At 52.1% G+C, this 16,169-nt stretch overlaps 1 protein-coding gene across 1 annotated transcript; it reads left to right on the top strand.

Annotated features, from left to right (window-relative positions):
* The first annotated feature begins 1,064 nt into the window (after positions 1–1,064).
* On the top strand, positions 1,065–4,062 carry LOC140681147 (uncharacterized). The gene is made up of 2 exons (XM_072920515.1): positions 1,065–1,077; positions 3,416–4,062. The coding sequence occupies exons 1-2, from the start codon at positions 1,065–1,067 to the stop codon at positions 4,060–4,062; spliced, it is 660 nt and encodes a 219-aa protein (XP_072776616.1).
* Positions 4,063–16,169: the final 12,107 nt, after the last annotated feature.

The following is a 16,169-nucleotide window of genomic DNA, read 5'->3' as shown; positions in this document are numbered from 1 at the left end:
GCTCCCCATTGCTCCCAAGATGCAGCTGGCACCTCAACACGTGCTGACAAAATCTGGAAAAGCATGAGAAGAGATTTCTGCCGGGGAACATCTTGTTTGATGAAGTTGATGGTCATTGTGGCTGGTGCAGCACTTGGCCTGATGATGTGCTCTGTCGGAATCTGGTATTGCTGGAACAGAAAATGGTGAGTGTTTTGCTGATCTCAATCTCAAACAGCTTCCTTTAAAGGCTGCTAAAAATCAGGGAAGAATCCCAGTGAGGCTGCAGTGGAGCTGTGGCCAGTCCATAGCTGTCCAAAGAACTCGGCTGAGGGCTCTGCTCTGCCCAGTGCTTTCCTTGGCCTCTTCATTGCTGAGGCTTGTCCTGCGGGTCCCGCTGGGGCTGCAGCCAGTGCTGGCTCCCACTGAGGCTGCCTGGCCAAGAGCAGCCCCAGGGGCACAGGGCAGAGGCAGAGCAAGGTGGGGAGGAGAAAGAGCAAGGACGAGATTGCCCCTGAAAGGCAGAGGCGCTCTGGGGCCCGCTCCTGGCCAGGGAGCCTGCCCAGAGCCGTCCCCTGCTCGCCGGGGCCTTGAGGGGCAGCTGTCCAGCTGGGCCAAGGTGTGCCAGCCGCTCCAGCCGTGCTGGGGAGCCCTGCCAGCTCTGGGCCCTGCTGTGCAGGAGGCTCCCTGTGTGCCACTGGCAGCTGGGGCCTCAGCCACTGCTCTCTCCCAAGGTGCTGCTGTGCATCTCCAGGAGACGAGCCTAACAACTCCGGCAGAGAGAACTTGACCCGTGTTTCCAGCTCTTCACGTCTGTCCCCATCTGCCCTGCCGCAGCTTCTGCACCATCTTGAGCCATTCCCAAAACAAACCCCTCCACAACGAGACCCTCTGCCCCTGAGCCCCCTGGTCCTGTTCCCCTAGCATGACTGAAGGTGGGCAGGCCGCACCTGTCAGGGCAGGGCTTGGCCCACATTTTATGTTCAAATAAAGTAATAAGAGTTGTCAGAGATATGTCCAGGTGTTTCCAACAGCAAAGCCCAGCCGGCACCAGCACTGGCTGAGTTCCATGGCCAGGAGCAGCCATGGATGCCCACGGTGAGGGCAGGCAGGAGCCAGGCAGGGGCTGCTGTGACCAGCGGCGGGGCCCTGAGGGGCTGGGGGAGCCCATGCTGAGCATCCCTGGGCTGAGGGCACATCTCCTTCAGTGGGATCATCTGGGCCTGGACATCCTCCTGTAGCATGCCCAGGAAAAGAGAGAAGCCATCAAGAACATCTGCAAAGACACAGCCTGAGCAGCAATGCCAGCAGGCAAAACAAAGCTCCTCCCCAATTAACACACAGTTGGTAGGACCTAATTGATGGGCCATCACCAATCCAGGGTGCTGCACAGGGTCTGCTCCTCTGGGCGAGGGAGGGAAGGGAAGGGAAGGGAAGGGAAGGGAAGGGAAGGGAAGGGAAGGGAAGGGAAGGGAAGGGAAGGGAAGGGAAGGGAAGGGAAGGGAAGGGAAGGGAAGGGAAGGGAAGGGAAGGGAAGGGAAGGGAAGGGAAGGGAAGGGAAGGGAAGGGAAGGGAAGGGAAGGGAAGGGAAGGGAAGGGAAGGGAAGGGAAGGGAAGGGAAGGGAAGGGAAGGGAAGGGCTGTGTGGCCTTGGGGCCTGATGGGGCTGATAAACAGCCCCAGAGGCACAACAACCCAGCTGCAACCTGTAAGAGGCCGTCTGAAGACCCTCACTCATTTGACTGCCGATTGCCACAAGAAAGAACTCCCTTTCCCCACTGCAGTTCCGGCTTGGAGAAGGCAACAGTGCAGGTGCAGCCGCTGCACCGTTACGTTCTGTTCCGAACAAGGCCCGGCAAGAACTTGGCAAGAAGTTGGCAAGGACTTGGCGAAGACCCAGCGTGGACACAGCACAGAGCGGCCCTCTGCAATTCCTGCTTCACTCTCCACCTTTAAGCCAAATGAACTGTTGGGGTGACTCTGGTGGTCTCTCACTAAAGATCCCTCATCTGCCTTCTTACCACCGTGACAGACGGAGATCAAGAACCCTCTCCCCAAGGACTGAGACTGAGACCCCTACTACAGAGAGTGGTGGGGGGGGAATGACATGACCTGTTCTTCTCCAGTAACTTCAATGGACTTATTCATTATTGTGTTTGTTCAGCCTGGATGATTTTCTGTAGATACACCTGTTCCCCCCATAGCAATTTCAATAGACTCTCATTGTTCTGCATGTTCCCCCCTTTTCTTTCTGTAAAGTATAACTGGACCCCTGGGTTGGGTAGGATTTCGGAGACTCTCCCCAACACAACAAGACGGATCCCCATCGTCCGGACCACTGAGGACCTGGCCTGTGTTGGCAGCTATTCCCATCCCCCCTTCTCTCTCTCTCTCGCTCTCCTTTTTCTTTCTTTTCTGACCCCACTATCGCATTTATTGTTTTTTGGCCCTTTATAAAGGTGCATCTGTTGTGATTAAACTGATAGTCCCCTGCTGTTTGTCTTTTGCACTTTGGGATCGGCTAACGAACCATCACGACACCCCGCTATAAGCGCATCGTGACATTAAATTGGCGTCACGGACAGGATTTCTGTCCAGGCAGAAAGGTGCAGGTTCTGTGTAGTCTGTAACAGGGGAAGGACGTTTCTCTCCAGCCGCACCTAGCCTGCCAGTCCAAAAAACGGAGCATGGTCTAGAAAGCAAGGGGGGAGATTCGAATTTCCTGCAGACTGCACATTGCCTAGGCGAAAAAAGCACCCACACTGTCTTCAGAAATTGCAAAAGATCTCTTAGTGCAAAAGGCGGGACACTGTGTTGTTTTATGTTTGAACTGTCTGGGAAGGAAGGGACAACATGAGGAAACTAAGCAGAGCCTCCAGGCAGATTTTGTCTCTTCACTCACCCAGGGAAGAGAAGGGTGACACAGCGAAGGCTGTGTGCTTTGTGTAACTTAAGTTTGTACCTCCCTGCCGTGGTTTTGGTCCCTTCACAAAATGAGTAATAATCTTAATGCTAAAGCTAAAGATGAATTTTATGCTCTACTAGCTAAATACAATGCCAAACCTTCTCCAGGAGGAGAAGAATGGGCACAAAGTAACTGGTTTAATTTGGATAATGTGGTTGATAGAATATGTTTTTTACAACATGATACAAAATTTAAACTGGGCAGAAATAAAACCATCTTGTGCTCAGTTTTGGGAGCTTGTCTTATGGCAGCTGTAGAAACTCGCTTTGAGAGAAGAGGTGAGGAAATGCAATAATAGACTCCCTTCAAAATTTGGTTGAAATTTTGCAAAAACAATTAGATGAAGAATAAACGAATTTTTTACAAGCTGCCCTTAAAAAGGAACAGATTAAAAATGCAAAGCTCACCAACAAACTAAAAGAAACAGAGGAAAAGGAAACTCCTCACATTAACCAAGTTTATCCTCACAAAGAACTTGAGGCAGGAAATAATTGTGGGGAACATTGCTGCTCTCATTTAAGACCCTTAATTAAAACAGAATATAACTATCTCAGTGATGATGATCTTGAACCCCACATCACAACCAAACACATACCATACACTGCCACCGAGTTAGCTGAGCTTAAAAGAAAATATGGACACCTCCCATACGAATCAAAAACAGAATATGTTTTCCAGGTGTCCTTCACTGGTGGCAATCAAATTAAATTAACTGAACAAGAAGCCAGTGGGTACTGGGGACACGGTGTCTTCTTAACAACAGGAGATAAACGTGACTCGTGGTCCCTGACACAACGTGTGGCTTTTTGGGCTGGAAGAACAAGCCCCTTGGAAAGGGGAGATCCTGTAGCTATAATTAGCACCCCTGACCAACTCCTAGAAAGTGTGTCCAAAGCCACTTGTCTGCAAATGATTCACAGAAAGAAATTAATTCCTGGCTTTGAATCCCCAATGAAATTACCTGTGAAGCCTGAAATAATGACCCCTTTAATCTGTGGGCTTCCAGAAACACTCAAACCTACTGCCATAGCCTTACAGAAAACTACAGCAGCTGTATCCCCTGTAGAAAGACCAGACAGATTTCCTAGTAACCAGAAGAACTCATTGGTTCCCCTTTAGGACTTGCTGAGGAAAGGAGTAAAATGGGATTGGACTTCTTCTCAGGAAGAAGCATTGCAATTGCTGATTTTTGAAGTAACAGCTCATCAAGCTCTGGGTCTCGTTCATCCTACAGACCCCTTTCAGGTAGGATGGGGATTTGCTGTCTCAGGATTGACAGTACACATTTGGCAGCGGGGACCCGAGGGTCCAACACGACCTGTTGGTTTTTATTCCCGTGGTTTCAGAGATGCTGAGAAAAGGTACACTACCTGGGAAAAGGGATTGTTTGTGGTCAGCCTGGCTCTCATTGAAGTGGAAAGACTTGCACTACAACTACCAATTGTATTGAGAAGCCCTTTCAATGATACTAAGACAGTCACTACTGGGACCCCCCCTCCTGACGGGGTGGCCCAGAGGGCCTCGGTAAGAAAGTGGTATGCTCAGATTGAACATTACTGTAACATCTTTACAATAACAGAAGGAGCTGTGAAAAATTTGGCAATACAAGAAACTGAGAGCTTGGACAGCAGCCAGGACAAACCTGCCTCTGTAATCCAAGTAGCCCCTCCTTTCTGCCCTGAACAATCAGCAAACTCTTGGTTCACTGATGCCTCTGCTAAACGAGAAGGGAAGGTGTGGACATACAGGGCAGCAGCCCCCCACATTTCCTCTGGTGAACTAATTAATGAGGGAGAAAGCAGTTCTCAGGTCAAGGAGCTGAGAGCTGTCTGGAGTGTTTTCCAACAAGAAGCACAGAACGCCTCTCTTGTCTGTCTCTACACTGACTCCTATGCTGTGCACCAAATGATCCCGATAATCCAGCACATTACCCTGGCCAACCTGTTCTGGTGGACATCCCTTACTATAGGGCTAGTACCACTTGTGCTAAAACCCCCTCTGAATAAATGTGCATGGAAAGCCTCTGGTGCTCTAGGGAAAGAGCATTGGATAAATACGTGCTGGATAATTCCATCATTCTAACCTCTTCTGCCTCTCGCTGGCAGGATTCTGTTGTGTTTACTTTTACAGAAGAACTCCGAGGGACATGAAGACCACCTAATTCATGATAAAACTGGTAATACTTTCCTGCATCCTACCACAACCCCATGGCCAGAAACCAGCTGAGTGGTTGCGGTCTGAAATAATTGTGGTAGCATGCAGAAAGAGTGAAAAGATCTCTTTAAGCACAAAAAGGTTTGTACGCACTGAAGCGTACAGGATTGTTGACACAATTTCACATTAACACAAACTGCAGAAGTAGTTTGTCTTTGGTCCAAAAATACTGAAGCGCTTTCTTTTAAGTTTAAAGTATTGATTTAAATACTGGGGAAAACTTGATGTTAATGTTGTGATACCTACCACCCAACCACCTGTTATGCTTACCCCAAAAATTTCTAACGTTGGACCATATATAATCAGGAAAACTGGCCAACGACAAATATTGTTCAATCCAGCATGGTCTCTTGAACAAGTTAAATTGCTAATGCAAAGCAATGTCTCTGAAATTCAGCCAGCTTGTTCACCTTTCTTGCAAACTTCTTTCCAGGGGTGGACGACCTGGTTACGACAGTGGAACCCTTCTAAAACACAGATGCCAAGAGATATAACTGGTGTTGTGGGAACAGGATTGGGAATTCTAAATAGTATTAATTCAGAAGTATTATTGAATAAATTGGCTGCTACAACTAAAGATTTGACCCAATTACAACAACCATTGCAATCGTCCTTATCAGCCTTGGGAACGCATCAGTGGTTGCTAACAAACATATTACCAAATTGGGAAAAGGTAAATATGAATGACCACGAATTGATAATTGATGCACTCAATGCTACACAAAGCAACGTTTCTTTAGCCCTTAGCTGCATCCAGGCACAATTATGGATGCAGTCAGTTGCTGCTTCAATTAGAAGAGAAGGTGAAGAAGGCACGTTTCCTATGGAAATTCGGAAAATAGTTTGGGACAGTGCCACTGACTTTGAAAAAGATTTCCAATCCTGGTAGAATTTGGTGAACTTCACTTATGACCCCACTGCAAACTTAGCCACAGCTTTTGTGTTAACCATACGCAATGCCTCCGTGCATTCAATATTCCCCATTATTGCATTAGGATTGAATCATGATGGAGCCACTCTCTATCCTTCCGAGCATAGAGAACGGGCCCGACAAATTGATGATAAATGGCAAACTGTTAACTTAGAATCTTGTATTGTCTGAGAACAACAAGGGTTCATCTGTGAAGACAATGCAATTATAGCTCAGGATATTTGTCTGGACACTGAAAAAAATATCTGTCACTTTGAAATCCATCCTAATGAAACTCCTAAAACATTCCTTGTATATATAGGCAATGGATGTGCATGCTTTAGAACTGCTTGTAACACAGTGTATGTAGAAGACACAGTAGCAGATACTAAAAATCATTCAAATTTTTGTGCTTACAATTTCACTAAAATTACAGGATGTGATTTTTCTTTTGAAGCTCCAGTTACTTCATATCAACTTTTAGAATCTAATTACACGCTGATTCATAAGCTATTGCCTACCCCCATTGGAATGAATCTTACTCTGGTAAGGCAATTGTTGCTTCACCAGGACTTAATTGAAATCTTAGGAAAAATCAAGGAGAACGGACAGAAAACACTGGTAACTATTCATCATGATGTACAAGAAATACATCAGGTTATAGAAAGGGTGAAAAGTGATGCAGAACATAGGTGGTGGGATACACTTTTTGGGTGGTCACTACTGCTACAGGTATCCTGAAAAAATTGTGTCATACCATTGTTGTCCTTTTGATTTTAGTTTTGATTGGCTTTGCTTTATCAGCAATCTTGCTTATTATGAATTGGAGAATGATAAAACAATTAACAAAATTGACAGCTATAATTAATGCACACCACTTGGCCGATGTGCTTTATACTATAGACATCCCCAGGACTATAGACACAAAGCAATTATAAAATTAGAAGATTGTTTGTTTTAGTCACATAGAAAACCTGATTTGAATTCTTAAAGATTGTTTTATTAGTTTATTATTAAATAATTGTTTTATTATTATTTAATCAACTCATTGTTTATTGATTAGAAAATTGTTCCAATTAATATTGATTCAATTTATACTAATTATTGTTATTGTTTTACTATTTTCCGGGTTCTTTTCCTCTCCTTTTTCTTTTTTTTTTCCCTTCTCTGGGATATGCTGCCAACACTAGACGAGTCCTGAAGACTTCACAATGACACTACAGAACCCTGCTGAAGATCTCTTGAGGGCAATCGTCAGTCACGGGGTGGTGTAAGAGGCAATCTGAAGACCCTCACTCATTTGCCTGCCGATTGCCACGAGAAGGAACTCCCTTCCCCCACTGCAGTTCCGGCTTGGAGAAGGCAACAGTGCAGGTGCAGCCGCTGCACCGTTACGTTCTGTTCCGAACAAGGCCCGGCAAGAACTTGGCAAAAAGTTGGCAAGGACTTGGCAAAGACCCAGCGTGGACCCAGCACAGAGCGGCCTTCTGCAATTCCTGCTTCACTCTCCACCTTTAAGCCAAATGAACTGTTGGGGTGACTCTGGTGGTCTCTCACTGAAGACCCCTCATCTGCCTCCTTACCACCGTGACAGACGGAGATCAAGAACCCTCTCCCCAAGGACTGAGACTGAGACCCCTACCACAGAGAATGGTGGTGGGGGGAATGACATGATCTGTTCTTCTCCATTAACTTCAATGGACTTATTCTTCATTGTGTTTGTTCTGCCTGGATGATTTTCTGTAGATACACCTGTTCCCCCCATAGCAATTTCAATAGACTCACATTGCTCTGCATGTTTCCCCCTTTCCCTCTGTGGACTGTAACTGAATCCCTGGGTTGGGCAGGACTTTGGAGACTCTCTCCAACACAACGAGACAGATCCCCATCGTCTGGACCACTGAGGACCTCGCCTGTGTTGGTAGCTATTCCCATCCCCCCTTCTCTCTCTCTCTCTCTCCTTTTCATTTCTTTTCTGACCCCACTATCGCATTTATTGATTTTTGGCCCTTAATAAAAGTGCATTTGTTGTGATTAAACTGATAGTCCCCTGCTGTTTGTCTTTTGCACTTTGGGATTGGCTAATGAACCATCACGACACCCCGCTATAAGCGGATCGTGACACTGGCGCCTTAGAGCAAGAGGCTCTAAAGGTTCTGCCTCTGGTAAATGCCCATAGCGAGGCAGTTCCCCACTCCTGGTGTGGCGCCGGAGTTCTGAGAGCTAGACTGAGTTCTGGTAGTGACTTCACCAACCTACGGAACGTCCCTTCTTCAGTGCCTGCTCTGGTGCCCTGCCATCTCACACACCAGAGCGTGATTCACATACTGCAGCCCAGAGTTCGGTTTTTGCAACATTGAAATGGGTGTGGTCAGCAGGATTGCTGGGGATAAATCGCTGCAAAACTAAACAAAATGTGTGCACCATCCCAGGCTGGACTTAAATAGGCACAGGAATTTTGGAAAGATGAGTACAAGATAGCAGAGAACAATGTAAAAATCAGCTGAAAATAAAAGGAGGAAAGGCTGAACGTGTGATTTGTGCACATTTGGGGGTTTATTTTTCTTGGGTGCAAAGCAAAATTAGAAGGTCCTAAGTGCCCAAAAGACTGAAAATGTGGAATGTCCTCCATAGCAGAGTGGTAAAACAATTTTATTGTGCTGGAACAGTGGCAGTTTGAGCTGGTGCCTCTGGGGAACCCTGAACAAAGAACCTCTTGGCTTTTATACCCTCCCAACTGAAGTGTGACAGTCTGGGGCCTTCCTGTTGTGTCCGAGTGGTCGGTCACTGGCTGGCACCACAGGTCCCCAGGTCCTCTGCTGAGCCATCCCTCTCCTACAGTCAAGTTAATCTGTCACCTTTGGCTTTACTCTCTGATCCGCCACTGCCACAGTGTCTGTCCTGGAAAATGCTTGCCTGGCTCAGCTGGGCACCGAGGTCAGCACTGGCCACCTTCCCAATTCTCGGGAGGTAAGGACAACAGCTTTGGGTTCAGAATTCCTGAGCCCCAGGGAGAACTTGGTGACGATGAGAAAGGCAAGGAGTCATCTTTTGCAGGGGTTTGTAATCCAACCTTATTTAGCAGCTCAGAACTACCTCCATCACAGAATAAACTGTCTGCAAAAACCTCGAGCAGGCTTTTGCACAGGCTTATAACAGTGGGTGGCAACCAGGGGATGGCCCTACGTGGGCCAATGAGATCAAACAGGGGTGTGGAAATCTGGGTAACATGCATGAAGGAACACCAATGGGGAAAGAGGGTAGGAGGAGACCTGGCTGTACGGCCTATCACTTGACATTCTGGGTAGAACCTTCCAGAAAGAAAGGAAGGGCTGCCGAGTGATGGACAGGTCCAGGGGCAGGGTCCTCAGAAGGGCAACATTTCAGGGGAAGAGGGAAAGGAGGATTGACATAGGGTTGGGAGGAGGCAAGGGAGGGCAGGACCACTTACAAGGGGGTACAGGACTAAACCACTGAACAAACCAAACAGACTAAATAACACAATACAACACACCACCAGGACCACAAGAGCACATCGTCCTGAGGACGTAAAAATGCCTGTTCTTGCTGGAACATTGCTGTTGCGTGACACCCTGCAGGCAGAGCGGGCAGCTGTAGGGATGTTGACTTGTTTCCCTGGTGCCAGCCGTGCAGCATGCATCAGAGCTCCTGGGTGTTGGTGCTCGCTGGGACACGGCCCGGTACCATGGGGAGTTACAAAGCGTTTTCAAGGAATCCCCACATGTTGACCCTTATGGTTTAGCCTGGGATTTTAAGTTGTTTCTCAACTTGAAGAGAGCCTAAACAAGTCTGTAAAAGGCCTAAACAAGTCTCCTATGAATTCTCTCCCTGGCAAGTTCAGTTCCACCCCCGAATGGCCCTCAGCATTCTCAAGGCAGCAGCAGGAGCCGGGTGCTGACCCAGAGCCCTGTTGGGCAGGGAGAGCGCGGCACAGAGCGAGCCCTTGGTGCCCGGGATGGCCACATGCCCAGGAGAGCCGGGGGGCAGCGCCAGAGCCCTGCTCAGGGTCCCCCTGGCTCCTCTGGCATCGGTTCCATCCCCACGGGCGCTGATCGGTGCCGGTCCCGCCGCTCTGCCTGCGGGGCTGTCTCTGCCAGGCCCTGATGGAGGCAGGGCTGCGGCTGTGGCCCCTGGGCTCGGGGTGCTTCTTGCCCGGCACTCAGCATCGTCCGTGCAGTGCCCGTGCAGCGCGACCCGGCGGGGCAGCTCCGCCTCGCCCCCTCACCACAGCCATCCTGGCACGGCGGCTGCCCCTGGGCCGCGGCAGCCCCGAGCCGGACGGGCCCGGCAGGGAACCCGGGAGGGCTCCGTCCCCTGCGTGCCTCAGAAGAGAGTCCAGCCCCACTGCGTGCAGCAGGAGGGACGTAAAGCACCGGCACGCTTAGCAGAGTCCACAGCCCTCTCCACATCTGAAATGAGACCCCAAAACCCCGTCCTATGCTCAGCAAAGACCCCCAGCCCCCTCCACACATTGGGAAAGATCCCAGTCCCCCTGCATGCCTCACATAGGATTCCAAATCTCATGCATAACTTCAAGTGGACCCCAGTGCCCTCCAGGTCTCAGAGGGAGCCTAAATTATCCCTGTGTGTCTCACAAGGGACCCTAGCCCCTCGTGCACCTCATGGGGTCTCCAAGCCCGCACACGCCTTATGGGGAAGCCCGGGGCAGCGACGCCAAGTGTTTTGACCTGGAAATCAAGTGTGGTTGCAGCTGGGTTGTTGTGCCTCTGGGGCTGTTTATCAGCCCCATCAGGCCCCAAGGCCACACAGCCCTCCCCTCCCCTCCCCTCCCCTCCCCTCCCCTCCCCTCCCCTCCCCTTCCCTTCCCTTCCCTTCCCTTCCCTTCCCTTCCCTTCCCTTCCCTTCCCTTCCCTTCCCTTCCCTTCCCTTCCCTTCCCTTCCCTTCCCTTCCCTTCCCTTCCCTTCCCTTCCCTTCCCTTCCCTTCCCTTCCCTTCCCTTCCCTTCCCTTCCCTTCCCTTCCCTTCCCTTCCCTCCCTCGCCCAGAGGAGCAGACCCTGTGCAGCACCCTGGATTGGTGATGGCCCATCAATTAGGTCCTACCAACTGTGTGTTAATTGGGGAGGAGCTTTGTTTTGCCTGCTGGCATTGCTGCTCAGGCTGTGTCTTTGCAGATGTTCTTGATGGCTTCTCTCTTTTCCTGGGCATGCTACTGGAGGATGTCCAGGCCCAGATGATTCCACTGAAGGAGATGTGCCCTCAGCCCAGGGATGCTCAGCATGGGCTCCCCCAGCCCCTCAGGGCCCCGCCGCTGGTCACAGCAGCCCCTGCCTGGCTCCTGCCTGCCCTCACCGTGGGCATCCATGGCTGCTCCTGGCCATGGAACTCAGCCAGTGCTGGTGCCGGCTGGGCTTTGCTGTTGGAAACACCTGGACATATCTCTGACAACTCTTATTACTTTATTTGAACATAAAATGTGGGCCAAGCCCTGCCCTGACAGGTGCGGCCTGCCCACCTTCAGTCATGCTAGGGGAACAGGACCAGGGGGCTCAGGGGCAGAGGGTCTCGTTGTGGAGGGGTTTGTTTTGGGAATGGCTCAAGATGGTGAGGAAGCTGTGGAAGGGCAGATGGGGACAGACGTGAAGAGCTGGGAACACGGGTCAAGTTCTCTCTGCCGGAGTTGTTAGGCTCGTCTCCTGGAGATGCACAGCAGCACCTTGGGAGAGAGCAGTGGCTGAGGCCCCAGCTGCCAGTGGCACACAGGGAGCCTCCTGCACAGCAGGGCCCAGAGCTGGCAGGGCTCCCCAGCATGGCTGGAGCGGCTGGCACACCTTGGCCCAGCTGGACAGCTGCCCCTCAAGGCCCCGGCGAGCAGGGGACGGCTCTGGGCAGGCTCCCTGGCCAGGAGCGGGCCCCAGAGCGCCTCTGCCTTTCAGGGGCAATCTCGTCCTTGCTCTTTCTCCTCCCCACCTTGCTCTGCCTCTGCCCTGTGCCCCTGGGGCTGCTCTTGGCCAGGCAGCCTCAGTGGGAGCCAGCACTGGCTGCAGCCCCAGCGGGCCCCGCAGGACAAGCCTCAGCAATGAAGAGGCCAAGGAAAGCACTGGGCACAGCAGAGCCCTCAGCTGAGTTCTTTGGACAGCCATGGACTGGCCACAGCTCCACTGCAGCCGCACTGGGAATCTTCCCTGATTTTTAGCAGCCTTTAAAGGAAGCTGTTTGAGATTGAGATCAGCAAAACACTCACCATTTTCTGTTCTAGCAAGACCAGATTCCGACAGAGCACATCATCAGGCCAAGTGCTGCACCAGCCACAATGACCATCAACTTCATCAAACAAGATGTTCCCCGGCAGAAATCTCTTCTCATGCTTTTCCAGATTTTGTCAGCACGTGTTGAGGTGCCAGCTGCATCTTGGGAGCAATGGGGAGCGTGAGCCATTGCTATGCTGCACTGCTGAGCTGGCAGCAGGGTGGATACGGCCAGGACATTCTCGCTCTCTGTTTCCCCCCGAGCTGGGGCCTGCAGGCACCTTGCTGCCTCTTGGCACAGGACTGCTCAGTGCCCAAAGCCCTGAGCCTGCATGCAATAATTCCTCTATGCTGTGCTGTGCTGCTCCCAGCAATACTTGTCAATGAGGTGGATAAAGACAAGGAAAATGCCCAGAGTTTTGGAGCTGCTCCAAAACTCCACCCTCCAGCAAACAGGTGCCTCTCTGCATCTCCCCAGAGAGTAGGAAACTGCAGGCATCTCAGGCCCATGGTGCAGCTGGGCCTCCCTGTCAGCTGGTGCCAAATGCCTTCCTGCAGAGGCTGGGGAGAAGCTGCAGCCAGGCCAGGCTGGGAAACAGCCCTGCAGGCCGTGAGAGCAGCTGCGGGGCAGCGAGGCTGCCATGGATCCCTTCCTGCTGTGCCAGGCACGGCCTGTCCAGATCTGCAGGGACAGCCCCCGGCTGCTGAGTCCCAGGGGAAGGGGGAGGGAAATGCACCCACCATGCTGTCTCTCCAGATCACTCAGGATTTCTTCCAGATGTTTTGATTCCTCCCTGGATTTACTCCTTCCTATATGTTTGTTCTTTCCTCTCAGGGGACCTTAAGAGAAATATTTCCATTTCCCAGGCATGGATACCACAAAAGCCGTGCTCAGCCTGTGGAGTCAGCAGGGACACACTACTCACCCCTGCGATGGAAGCTGGGCTTGCGAGCAACATGCACCAAAGGACCTGAGAAAGTCTTCCCTGCAGCCACACCTGTAACTCAACAGCCACAGAAGCCTCTGTCATCTCTGCAGATCTGCACGGGCAGCACTGAGCCCCAGGAGCGGTGAGGGGATGGCCCAGGGCGAGGGCACACAAGTGCGTGGTTCTGTCCTGGCACCTGCAGCGATGCCCCCCTGGCCGAGCTTTGGGCTCTGAGCTGGCAGCTCTCGCAGGGGGAAAGGCCTTGACCTACCCTCACCATCTCCCAGAGGCTCAGTAATGGGCATGGGTTGGGAATCCAGATCCTCTTCATCCTCACGTTTAGCTGCAAAGAAAGGCAGGACAGAACACCTCCGGGGACACTGCTGAAGATTCTCCTTCAGGCTGCAGTGGCAGTGAGTGCCCCTGGGCGACTGGAGCCCTCCAAGGCATTCCCTCAGCTCTGCCTTCCACTCAGGAGCAGGGGCAGGGGGACCACATGCCAGTGCTGGCCCCGCACTGGGATGGAAGGAGCCCCTTGTGGGGCAGCCAGGGGAGAAAGGACTCCCTGGAGCTGCCAGCAGCTCTAAACCCAGCCGCAGACAGGGCCAGGGCTTGACAGCGGCAGCAGGAGCAGCTCAGGCTCCCTGGGGCAGGCAAAGGAGCTGAGAAAGGCTCAGCCCCGGGACACAGCCCTGGGCCCGGCCCTTCCCTCTCTGCTCTTCTCTGGGGCTGCACACAGCACACGGAAGGACACACTGGCATTGCACATGGGTGGAAGATGGACAGCTAAATGCTCCTTCCTCCCACTGACAGTGATCCTCCTGTGGGATTGCTGTTGGGCACAGGAGTAGGAATTTGGGGGACAGGATTTCCAGAATACATCAAACTTCAAAGGATCTTAAAAGAAAACCACACATAAATATTCCTCTGGACAATGATTTCTCTGTTAGGAAAGGGTTGCTGATAACCTACCTTCACCAGACTCCAAGATCCTTAAACCGTGGTTTATCACTCTTTCCAAACGCTTCAAGTTACGGTCCCAATCTAGAAAGGAGCACAGATGGGAAATGTTCCATGGTGTGCTGGGATCCCCCTTCTATGAGGAAGTGAGCACTGCAAGGGGCTCAGGTAATGCTGTGAGCCCGCCCTGCCAAGCAGCAGAGAGGGCAGCTCAAGGCTCAGCAGGGCTCAGGCCCAGAGGCACAGCAATTACCTCCTGTGACTGTGCCTGGCAGCGCCTCCCTTCCTGCAGCAGAGGCTGCCAATGAGCCACTGCTTCCTCTGGGAAACTCAGCCTTCAGCACAGCCTCTCCTTCCATCTCTGGGGAAAGGAAAAGGGACAGCTGGATCATTTGGGCTGTTCCCCAGCAGGAAGGTGGCATCTTCAGGAGGCAAAGCTTGTCTCAGTCATGGATGAGATTCAGGATAAAGACCAGGTTACTGGGGCTGCTGCTGGGCCCACCCTCCTTCAAACATCTGCCCCTCCAGATGTGCTCAGGGACTGGGAAATTGCAGGGGATCTCAGGGTGTGCATAAGCTATGGTGCAGTTGGGGCTCCCTGTCAGCTGGTGCCAAATGCCTTCCTGCAGAGGCTGGGGAGAAGCTGCAGCCAGGCCAGGCTGGGAAACAGCCCTGCAGGCCGTGAGAGCAGCAGCAGGGCAGCGAGGCTGCCATGGATCCCTTCCTGCTGTGCCAGGCAGGGTCTGTCCAGATGTGCAGGGAAAGCCCCCAGCTGCTGAGTCCCAGGGGAAGGGGGAGGGGAATGCACCCACCACGGCGTCTCCCTGGATCTCTCAGCATCTTCTCTATGTGTTTGTATGTCTCTAGAGCCTTACTGTTTCCTGTAGGTTTGTTCCTCCCTCTCAGAGGACCTTAAGACGAGTATTTGCATTTAAGATGGATGGATCCCACAAAACCATGGCTCAGCCTGTGGTGTCATCGGGGACACACTACTCACCCCTGCGATGGGAGACGGACTTGTGTTCAGCAACCAGGAAAGGAGCCTGAAATGTCCTCCCTGCAGACGCACCTGCAACTCAATAGCCACAGAAGCTTCTGCCAGCTGGTTCCTGCCAGGTTGTCAGTGATTATTCTTTTAGGAACATTATCAGTATACCTGCACGAGACTTCAGAGGCTGGAAATCTTCATGGAGACAAGCTGCTGGAGAAGCCTTCCTAGCATGCTCATCTAGAAGGGAGCACAGATGAGAACCAGTTCCTTGTGTGCTGGCATCCCCCTCTGTCTGTGGGAACTTGGCACTGCAAGGGGCTCGGGGAAGGCCATGGGAGCCAGATGTGAAAGGACAAGGCCAAAGCTGCACAGGGGCCTGGGGAGCTCTGGGCTGTCTCTTGGCCAGTCTCCACACTTTGGTAGGCCCTGTGCCACATCCCTGGGAGGGCAGCTGGAGCAGCCCATGGGCCACGGGACTTCACTCCCTCCCACAGAGGAAACCCTCCCTAAACCCCAGGGGAAAACCATCCCCAGCGCTTCCCCGGAGAGCAGGGAGCGCTGTCCTGGGAAAGGGGAGCCAGGCTGCCGGCTCACCTGCTCCCCGCGCTTGCAATGGAGCAGCCCTGGCAGCCCTGGCAGGCAGGGCCACGGCCAGGAGGAGCAGGAGGAGGAGGCGCAGAGCAAGGGCCATGGTGCCTTGCCCTGTGCCAGTCCCGCCGCTCTTGCTGCCACCACTGTCCTGACACCGCTATCCCAATGTCAGCACCACTGCTGCCACCGCCGCTGCTGCCGCAGCAGTTGTGCTCAAGGACTGCCTGCTCGGGCGTTGTGGTGCTCTGCAACCACGGAGCTCTGGGACCTCTGTGACCTCAGAGCCTGCTGTGACCTCAGCCTGCTGCGACCCCAGAGCCTGCTGGGACCTCATGGCCTTAGCTGTACCCCAGAGTGTACCCCCTTTCTGTACAAATGGACTGCCCTGAGTGTAAATATTTTG

This window comes from Taeniopygia guttata, chromosome 32 (genome assembly GCF_048771995.1).
Source record: "Taeniopygia guttata chromosome 32, bTaeGut7.mat, whole genome shotgun sequence".
Classification (NCBI taxonomy): Eukaryota; Metazoa; Chordata; class Aves; order Passeriformes; family Estrildidae; genus Taeniopygia; species Taeniopygia guttata.
The sequence above is the reverse complement of the archived record's forward strand: the minus strand, read 5'-3'. Positions and strand labels throughout refer to the sequence as shown.